The sequence below is a fragment of the Castanea sativa genome, chromosome 11 (assembly GCF_040712315.1).
Source record: "Castanea sativa cultivar Marrone di Chiusa Pesio chromosome 11, ASM4071231v1".
In the NCBI taxonomy this organism is placed as follows: domain Eukaryota; kingdom Viridiplantae; phylum Streptophyta; class Magnoliopsida; order Fagales; family Fagaceae; genus Castanea; species Castanea sativa.
Window position 1 is genome coordinate 15348418 of NC_134023.1, and position 10415 is coordinate 15358832.

Here is a 10415-nt window from a genome sequence, read left to right on the forward strand (position 1 = left end):
CCCATGAAGAAAAGTTGAAAGTTGAAACCCTTTTAACCTTTATACCTCAGGAAATGGCAATTGAGATTACCTAGAAAGAGTTGGTATTCACCTTTAGGTCCTTTTAAGTGTAGTAAAGCATTCTATCATGGAAAGATTGCACTAAAATAAATAAAAAGAAACTTTTCCTTCAAGGGGTCCCTTATGTCGATAGTGGTCGTGGTTTACATTTTCAATTGACTCATTTCTTGCACACCAGACTTTTATGCTATACCAAATATATATATATATATATATATATATATATATATATATATATATATATATATATATATATATAGACACACACGCTACCCTCTGAGTAGAGGTTTTTTTATTTTATTTGGTAAGGTTAATAATTTGTATTCATTATAATTTGAAATTACTACATTATTCAATCACAAAAAAAAAAAAAAAAAAATCCTAAGGATGTGATGAGTATTATGCATTTACAGATAAAATAATTTTTCATCAATATTGAGTTAAAATCCATATATATATATATATATATATATTTTATATTATCAGTACTAAATTCAGTCTCATCTTTGTGGGCATATCTAAACATTTTTTTTTTAGTGAAGAATAGGAAAAGAATACTTTATTTTTAAAGTTTCATTTATCCAAACTTTTATTTACACATCTTTCCTTAATTGTTTATTATATTTTTTTAAGAGAAAATTTTGATTTATTGATGGGAGTTATCTACTTATCTTCAATCCTAAAATTTAGCCACTTACTACATGTAGTTAAAAAGAGCTTAAATTTAGGATTTAACAATTACCTTTAAAACCAAGAAACTCTCTGTAACATTTTTGATGGAATAACATTTTTGATGGAAGTAAAAATGGATGTGGGTTTTTTTTTTTTTTTGAGAAAAATGGACATGGCTGTGTTATTTGTTTATAATAGTCCTAAAATGTAGTACTTAGTACAGATTCATAACAAAACAAAGTACAAAATTTTAATAGTTTTTATTTATTTTGTTGTGGTAAAAGGCTTAGGTTTTTTTTATTATTATTTATTTTTCTTAAAGGAAAGGCCCCAAGATCCAAGTTTCTTTATTTTTTAGTGTTGTTTTTTTAAATTTTATTTATGGTAGTTATAAATTTTCGATTATTCCTAAAAGGTAGTTTTTTAATATTCAATTGTAATCGGTTGTAAAAGGAGAAGAAAAGAAAAAGAATAAATTAAAGCATTTTTTTGGAGTAAAACCTGAGAAATGAAATTTAAATGTAATCGGTAGTAAAAGGAAAAAAAAAAAAAAGAATTTGGTAATTGAAAAAGTGGAAAACGTTATTGGCATATTAAAAGCACTTTTTTAGAAGTAAAACATGGAAAGTGGAATTCAACTGGAAGTTTTAAAAAAAAAAAAACATATTTATCCTATTAGTTGAAAAACTTGTAAGAGAATAGATTGAAGATATTTTGGGTATTAAAATTGAGGATTCCAAATAAGGGAAACCTCTTAAATAGTAGTATAGATAGATTATCAATTGGTCCGTAGTGAGAGAGAGGAGTTGAAGGGAGATAACTTACCATTGGAAAAATTCTTTGTGGTGATCAATTGAGAATATAATGTTCTTGGAAAGGTTTTCTACTCTTAAAAGACTAAAAAAAAAAAAATCTATTCTAGAGAGTTTATTTCTTTATTGTTTATTTGTTATAGAACAAATTTTCTATTGACTTACTTTTTTGTGGTACTAAATATTAAAAAATGAAAAAAAAAAAATGCTTTACAGAGATTTAAGTTCTTTTGCACTTTAGCATCTTCATGAGCTAGAAAATTTGTTCTTACCCACTTATGATAATAGATACGATATTGTTCTAAAATGTTTAGAGAATATTACTTGTGATCAATATCTTTTAAATGGTAGTTTATAATTTACAGATTGACTAAATGAGGAAAAAAATATTTTGATTATGTAAATCAACTTTATTTAAATATTTTCATCATATATGATTAACATAAGTTATCATGGTATATATTTTCATTTAGGTCTATCTTCTCATTTTGATTGTAATTGTTAAAACTATTTGACTTAAATGGTAATTGTCTTAGTCTTGTTATGGAGGATGAAACTAATGGAAAGTGCTATATCCACAATATTTTTACAATACTTTCACAACAAATCATAGGTGGTAAATTGTTATTGGTTTTAATTTATATCTAAAACTTAAATTACTTGTTTGTTTACCCATAACAATTAATAATAACATGTCACTAAAGATTTGTTGTGAAAAAGTTGTGAACAAAACATTGCTCTAAAACTATATTGTGATGCATAAATTTGGAGCAACTATGTAATACTAGCATTAATAGTGACTCTAGAATTGAAATGCTCAAGGAGGGTTGGTAAAAGCATAGTCACTCTTTCATAAAGCAAAGAGCTTTGGCTTTAAGAAGAGTTTATGATCTTGAAGGCTAGCAACCCAAGCTCTTGCAAAATGGGCAAGTAACCCTAGGTTTTTTGGATATCCGAATAGCTCTAATTTATCAAGTACTTTTATTTCAAGCCCTGTATTATGTTTTTTTTTTTTTTTTTTGAGAAGAATATTTGTTTTTTAGTTTAATATTAGCAACGTAAAAATAAAATAATTTTTTTTTTGTGGTACTCATTTGGTACAACTTATTTTATTTTTCTTTTTTTTGAAATAAACTATTTAAAAAACCTTCATTAGAAAAGAAGAAGAAGAAGTTGTTTTAGAAATTAAAAAGTATGGTTTCAAAAAGGATATCAATCAAACGAGTACGTAGGAAAACGTCCAATAATTGGGTCATGTCATGATGCACGTTGTTCCAATCCAAAGATTTTTTTTTTTTTGGAAGCAGAAGCATTTCATTCAATTAAATAGAGAAATTAGAATCTTGGTACAAGGCTTCCCTAGCTCTTGGAGGAACATCTTCCATCCAAAACAAATCATGACTAATATTCCTAGCAAATTGAGCTAACTCATGAGCAACCCAATTCCCCCCTCTCTTAATACATTCAATCCTTACCCATTGTAAATTCCTAATCAAATGATGAATGTCCCCAATTACATTCCCAAGCATAGAATGATCATCTTGCATAGCTGAAATAACTTTCATAACAGAGCTATTATCCCCTTCAATGACTAATTTAAAGAAGTCTGCATCAACAACAAATTCAATAAATTTTCTACATGCACGTAACTCAGTTTTCTCGCTGCAAAATACCCCAGGTCCCTTAGCTGCCATGGCTGCCATAACCTCACCTTTCTCATTCTGGATGATTGCTCCAAAGCCAGAACTGTTGAGGGTCGAGAACAAGGCTGCATCAAAATTAAGCTTGAAAACTGAGAAGTTTCTGCTAGTTTTCCTATTCTACATCATCCAATGCTTTCGCTTTTTAGTGCTAATCGCTATTACATCCACTAAATTTTTTTTTTTAAAAAGCTATTGCTTTACTACGGTCAATTGTCATAAATCTTAAGTTGTAACCTTTGACTTAATTTTCCATAAGGTTGGCATTGCTCTTAGTTAGACTAAGAATAATACTCTTTTTTTTTTTTCTTTTTTTTTTTGCTACATCATCCAATGCTTTCGTTTTTTAGTGCTAATCGCTATTACGTCCAAAAAAATAAATAAATAATACTTTTTCTTTACTACGGCCATTTGTCATTAATCTTAAGTTGTAACATTTGACTTAATTTTCCATAAGGTTGGCAGATTAATTATGATGGATGTACTAGTTGAGTTAGTAGCAGTGCTCTTTAGTTAGACTAAGAATAATACTTAAAAGATAAATGTTGTGTCTATCAATATTTTTACAACAAATTTTTTGTAGCTTATTGTTACTAGTAGATGAAAAAAGTAATATCAATGATACGTTTAAATGAGAACCAGTAATAATTTATTTCATAAAATTTGTTATAAAAACATTGTAAATGTAACACTTTTCTACTTAAATTTATAAGAGTCATTCACCAGTTTCTCAAATTTTTATTACGATGTTGTAGTTTAGGGCAATTTTAGTAATTGATAAATATGATAATATTATTGTAATGTATAAAAGTATGTTATTATTTGTCTAAAAAGACAAACAAATGAAAATTAAAAAAAAAGAAAAAGAAAATGGATTATCATGTGATGTGACAATTTATCATAGTAGAACTCTATCCCAATCTAACTTTAAAAAAAAAAAAAAAAATTGTAATGTTACTATTCAATATGACATGAGTTACTTTCTTCTTTGGTAAAAAGGATTTTTTTAAAAAAAAAAAAAGGTGTAGAAAGTGTAAAATATAGCTCTTCTTATAAATGTTATTTAATTTATACTGGATTCATTCCATGGTTAAACTGGATTCATTTCAAAATTTGGTTGATCTTGATCAAACTTCAGAGTCCATAAATGATGGCAGTCCTTATATTTGAATTTGACCTCGTCAACTATAAGTCAAGCAAACCGCGTGCAAGTTTCATAAAGTAGTAGACCATACTTTCTGGACAGGACAAACAATTAGCGTAACTGTGAACTTAAACTTACGCGGTTACGCCTATATATATTCAGCTACGACACCCAGAATAATTAGCTACCTAAACACACTTTGCTCCCAGATAAGATTTTGAACTCTCTGGCGGAGATAATATATCCCTTTCTCTTTGTTTCTTTCTGACATTAAGCAACGACACCCGGACTTAGCTAGCCAAACAAAGCACCCTGCAGCTCCCTGATAGGAATTTGAACTCTCTCACCAAGAAAATGAAGGTAATGATGAATACCATGATGAACAATTACTTACAATTTCTGTTCCTTATGTACTTCCAAGCATTTTTATGTCATTAATTGACACTTCTAAAATTTATTGCAGCAAAAGGTAGTGATCCGGGTCACCTTAAATAATGGCAAAAAGAATGCTCGGTCCAAGGCCATGCAGATTGCAGTTGGTCTACAAGGTACTCATTTTCATGTCTTTTATCTGGTCATTGTTAAAATTGATTAGGAATTTAAAACTAATGATCAGATTGTTTTTCTTTTGGGTTCTTAAGGTGTGGAATCAGTCTCTCTACAAGGTGAGGACAGCAGTCAGATTGTTGTTGTCGGGGACAACATTGATTCAGTCATCTTGACATCTTTGCTGAGGAAGAAAGTTGGATTTGCTGAGTTAACGAGTGTCTCGCCAGTCAGTACTGAGGGGGAAAAAGCAAAGCAAGAGACCAAACCTAGTGAATCTGGAATACAATCAATGGTTTGGCCAACTTATCAAGCTGGTGTACCATATTATTATCAACCCGGTGCACCATATTATGCATATGAAGTCGCGGGTTACAACCAGAACTCTTACAATATTATGTGACCTATGTGCAAGAATTTTTTGATGCTAAAACTTAGGTAGAGTTTCTTTCTTAGGTGCTTTAACTTAGATTCGACATATGGTTCCTGAGATTGAATTTGATTTAAGAATCAAAAGTAAGAGCACTTAAGTATAGAAAAGTGTGGATTGATTATTTATGGTTCTCATTCAATGGAAAAGAGAAAATTTTGTCTTAAAGCATGATATGAAGTGATAATAAAATTATAAAGAAAGAGTGCTGTATAAGAGATTATTTTCATGTAATGGGCATGTGGTTTTTTGTTGAAATACATTTCTTCAATATAGCATTAATGAAAATTCTCTAAATTGAGCAATTGGTGGAAAATGGACATCTAATTAACCCTCCAAGTCAACCTCAAAATATCTAATAAAGCGGGGATAAGGAGTTCCAAATTCTAATTGTCATTCAATCCCAAGTTATTTACTAAGTAAAATTAAAGATCTCTTAAAATTTTATACATTATAGGTTGGAAATTTTTTGCACATATTTGGGTTTTTGATCATACTTATCTTAAAAAATCAAAGCCCAAAATTCGTTATTTTAGCCACAAAATTGACAAAATTCAGTCCACAAAATCAGCTAATCTCAGGCTCATAAAGTTTAGCCAAAAACCCATCGATATAACCCATCAAGTTCATGAGGCCAGTCAACAAGATTGGTCAACTCAGGCCCACATAGTCAAATACAATCCAATTTCTCAAGATTGACACAAAACTAGATCAAGTTAAGGCCACATTAGGGATTCATCATCATAAGGGAACCAACACCATAGAGTGATTATTTTTCGCCGATTGATAAAATTTTCATTTTCATTGAATCCTGTCATATTATTTGTGAGATTTGTTCTACTTTGGATGCTTCAACCAACATACTACTAGCCCATATATGGATTTATAAATGAAAGCTAATTGTATTTTAAAGAAAATCTTCTATGTTTAATTTGAAACGTAACATACCCACCACTACCAATATTGACATAAGGGACCCTTGAGGGAAACGTTCCTCACTATTTATTTTAGTGCAATTTTTATATGACAGAATACTTTACTAGTATAATTTAAAGGCTCAAAAGGTGAGATCCAGCTCTTTCTAGGTAATCTTAATTGTCATTTGCCACAACTATAAAGGTTAAAGGGTTACTTTCAACCTTTAACTTTTCTTCATGGGAATAGAAAGTTCATCCTAGTGTGAATTATGATGCTAAATTAAAATTTAATTTAAGGTGTTTGTTTTATGATGATTGCTCATTGTATATCAAATAAAAAATCAGTTGATTTTTGTTGTTGTTGTTGTTGTTGTAGGTGGGGTTTGAAAATTTGATAATCCTCATATAAAATGACTATAATTCTCATATTTAGATACAGTCATGACTAGGTCAACTAAAGAGGACAAACTGAAGAAAGCCCATGCCCCTATGGGTATCCAAAAAACACAACAATCCATTCATTGGCTTTTCATAAAATAGAACCGCGTGCTTGCCTTCTAAAAGAGAACAATACCCAACTATTTGTAGGGCATTTTAATTCTAGTTTTATTGGATAGATAAAGGTAGTCTAAATTTTTGCCGAGACTAAAATTAGGCTAAATATACCACCTCCACAAAAAAGTTGGAAAAGTTTCATACACTTTCCCATTTGGATCCATCTTATAAGCTACTTCGTGCATCTTGACTGCATAAGAAAGTAGTTTTAGTCCATAACACGTATGTGTTTGATAACTCTACTTCTAAATTACTCCCATGAATCACTTTCAAGACCTAGAAAAAAAAAGTAGAAGTCAAATTCCCCCCCCCCCTCTTTAACTATAAAAATAATGGAGGGAATCTACATATAAAAAGTTCTCATAGGATTTGTATCCTCTTTTAAATTAAATTCTAAAACTTTTATTTTTTTCAATTAAATTTATTAACTTATAAAGCCATTTCTATTTGAAGCATTTGCTTACATCTGTTTATTCTAGATAGTAATGGAATAGAGAAAATGAGATAATGTTGATAAAACTATGGGCTCCACTAAGGTAACCAATTTTGATTTTTTTCGCAATCTCTTTTTCACTTGAACAAAAACTTTCTCTCTCTAAACAAAGATTACTTTCTTTGTTAACTTTTTCTAGTTAAAAAATTTTGCATACTTACTAATGGGCAATGGCTACATGCTAATTATTTATTCGTAGGGTTTTTAGTGGTACAACTTTTTCTCCTAATGGAAAGATTATATGTATTTTTTAATGGAAAACATTTTTCGATAAACATTTTCTAGAAAACATATTTATATTCTTGTATTTAGTTACAACTTGGAAAATGGGTTAGAATTTTGTTTCTTTTTTTGTCATTCAGATCATATGAAAATCATTAATATTTATTGAAATTTTAAATAATTATATGTATAAAAAACTTTCATTCATAGGAAAAAAAGCCCTCAAATGAGAAAACATATTCCAAAATTTTGGGCCATTTTGGAACCTATTGGCAAAACATTCTCTAAATTTGGGGTGTAATAAATTAAATGGGAAAGCTACTTATTTGAATAAAAAATGTCATTTGATAAGGTTAATGGTCAATTAATGTTGGTCAATGATGTATCATGAGCCTATTAAATATTAATGATAATTATCAATTGGTCCGTAGCGAGAGAGAGAGAGGAGTTGAAGAGAGATAACTTATTGTTGGAAGAGTTCTTTGTGGTGATCTATTGAGTATGTAATGTTCTTGGAAAGGTTTTTTACTCTTAAAATACCAAAAAAAAAAAAAAAATACTCTAGTGAGTTTATTTCTTTATTCTTTATTGATTATTGAACAAATTTCCTATTGAATTACTTTTTTTGTGGTACTAAATATTAAAAAAAAAGAAAAAAAAGAAAAAAAAGCTTTTTCAGAGATTTAAGTTCTTTTGCACCTTTGCATCTTCATGAGCTAGAAATTTTTTCTTACCCTCTTTTGATAATAGAAACGATATTGTTCAATGATTGAGGGAAGGAGGTGCTATGGGGCACGCCACCCCCAGTTTTAAGTATTCTTCAATAATTTTTTTTTTTTTTTTGTAATTACAATTAAAAAAAAATTCTTTTGCATTAGGAGAATTTTTTTGTTTGTTGATAATCTGCATTTGGGGAATTAGATATATATATATATATATATATATATATATATATATATATATATATATATATAAACTATAAATATTTTTTTTTCTTTACTTTTAAGGAAAATTACAGATTTCATTGTCTAGAGTAAGAGATCCTTATTGTGCTTGTCATCTATTAAAATAAGATATATTTTTTCATTTTATACTTTTCTTATATTGATGTAAAATTATGTTTATCATTTAAGTTGAGTAATATGCATTTGACAACTAATAATTAAAAGCTAGTTTTTAGCTTAAATTATCTATAATTTATGGGTCCCACATTAATTTTTGTTTTAACTTTATTTCAAATAATTAACTTTCATTACTTTGGAAATAAGTTAGCTTTAAGTTTTTTGTCTCATATTATGAAAATAACCTACCAAAAATAAGCAAAAAAAATCATTTAAATGGTAGCGACTTGTGATCTAAAATATTATTGAATAGAAATTCCTAATTTAAACTCTTTTTAGATTGATCTAAATTGATAAAATTATTAGGTACTCCAGGAGTACCGTAAATGCGTACTCCTCCCTCTCACATAAATGATGAATCCCACCATGGATTTAATTAGTGGGACACACCATTCATGTGAGAGGAAGGAGTACGCCTTTATGGTACTCCGGAAGTACACAATAATTTCCCTCTAAAATGTTTAGAGAATATTATTTGTGATCAATATCATTTAAATGGTAGTTTATGTAAGCTCGGATTTGTATTAAAAACACAAGAGCTGTTTAGACCCCAAAATAATAAATTATGGCTCAGTTGATTTTACTCCAATTTAAACTAAGTGCGAAATAGAGTAAATGCGAGCGAACAAACAATAAAACTACTCTAAGCCATATTCAACAAATCACAGCAGTAAAATAAGAGCTAAAAGAGTAGGGAAGAGAGATGCAAACACAAGATAATACGTCGATGTATTATCGAAGAGGAAACAGAAGAACTCGGTGAAAAATCTCTTTGCCACCCTCCAAGCGATAAATTGATCCACTAGACAATAAGTTGGAATACACAAATAGCAAGAGACCCTCCAAGCCTAATCTACCTAGTGCATCTAAGCCTTCCAATGCTTCTCAGCAGCACCAAAACCTCATTTGACACTCAGTATGGGTGTGGTAAGTGTTTGGGCTATCAATCTCTCAAGAATTTGGAAATGGAGAGTTAGTTGTAGAGGAAAACCACAATGAATGGTGTAGAGAATTGTCTAAGTCTTGTGATGGAGGATGAAACTAAAGGAAAGTGCTATATCCACAATATTTTCACAACAAATTATAGTTGGTAAGTTGTTATTGGTTTTAATTTGAATTTATAACTTAAATTACATTTTCGCCCACCCATAACAGTTAATAATAACTTGCCACTTAAAATTTGTTGTGAAAAAGTTGTGAACATAACATTTCTTTTAAATTAAATTGTGATGTAGAAATTGGAAGCAACAATGTAACACTAGCAATAGTGACTTGAGAATTGAAATGCTCAAGGAGGGTTGTTAAAAGCATAGTCACTCTTTCATAAAGCAGGGACTTTGGCTTTAAGAAGAGTTTATGATCATAAAGGCTAGCAACGCAAACTCTTGCAAAATGGGCAAGTAACCCTAGGATTTCGGATGTTCGAAAAGCTCTAATTTATCATATGCTTTTATTTCTAGCCTTGTTGTATTCTGTATAATTTTTTTGAGAAGAATATTTGTTTTTTAGTTTATGAAGTTTTCCTATTATCAACAGCAAAAAAAAAAAAAAAAAAAACTATTTTTTTTCCTATTGTACTCATTTGGCACAAATTTTTTTTTTTTTTCCAATTCTTTGAAATAAACTATTTAAAGAAACCTTCATTTAGAAAAAAAGAAGTTGTTCTAGAAATAAAAAAGTTTGGTTTCAAAAAGGCTATGAATCAAACGAGTAAGAACTTCCTAGTAGGAAAGTAGGAAGTAG

At 29.3% G+C, this 10415-nt stretch overlaps 2 protein-coding genes across 2 annotated transcripts; one reads left to right on the top strand and one right to left on the bottom strand.

Moving 5' to 3' along the window:
• Positions 1-2866: 2866 nt before the first annotated feature.
• On the bottom strand, positions 2867-3511 carry LOC142616133 (uncharacterized). Its single transcript, XM_075789016.1, has 2 exons — positions 3482-3511; positions 2867-3364 (listed from the first exon to the last, which is right to left on the bottom strand). Exons 1-2 carry the CDS (start codon positions 3509-3511, stop codon positions 2867-2869), a joined length of 528 nt encoding a protein of 175 aa, XP_075645131.1.
• Positions 3512-4536: 1025 nt separating this feature from the next.
• On the top strand, positions 4537-5532 carry LOC142617783 (heavy metal-associated isoprenylated plant protein 16-like). The gene is made up of 3 exons (XM_075790749.1): positions 4537-4748; positions 4852-4936; positions 5030-5532. The coding sequence occupies exons 1-3, from the start codon at positions 4743-4745 to the stop codon at positions 5335-5337; spliced, it is 399 nt and encodes a 132-aa protein (XP_075646864.1). The 5' UTR covers positions 4537-4742; the 3' UTR covers positions 5338-5532.
• Positions 5533-10415: the final 4883 nt, after the last annotated feature.

What these genes read in the sequence shown, in the direction of transcription:
- LOC142616133 (XM_075789016.1), bottom strand. Translation starts at nt 3,511, where the DNA reads ATGCCAACCTTATGGAAAATTAAGTCAAAG. An exon ending in TATGGAAAATTAAGTCAAAG is followed by an intron (nt 3,365 to 3,481) that starts GTTACAACTTAA and finishes TGGATGATGTAG; the next exon opens with AATAGGAAAACTAGCAGAAA.
- LOC142617783 (XM_075790749.1), top strand. An exon ending in GATTGCAGTTGGTCTACAAG is followed by an intron (nt 4,937 to 5,029) that starts GTACTCATTTTC and finishes TGGGTTCTTAAG; the next exon opens with GTGTGGAATCAGTCTCTCTA.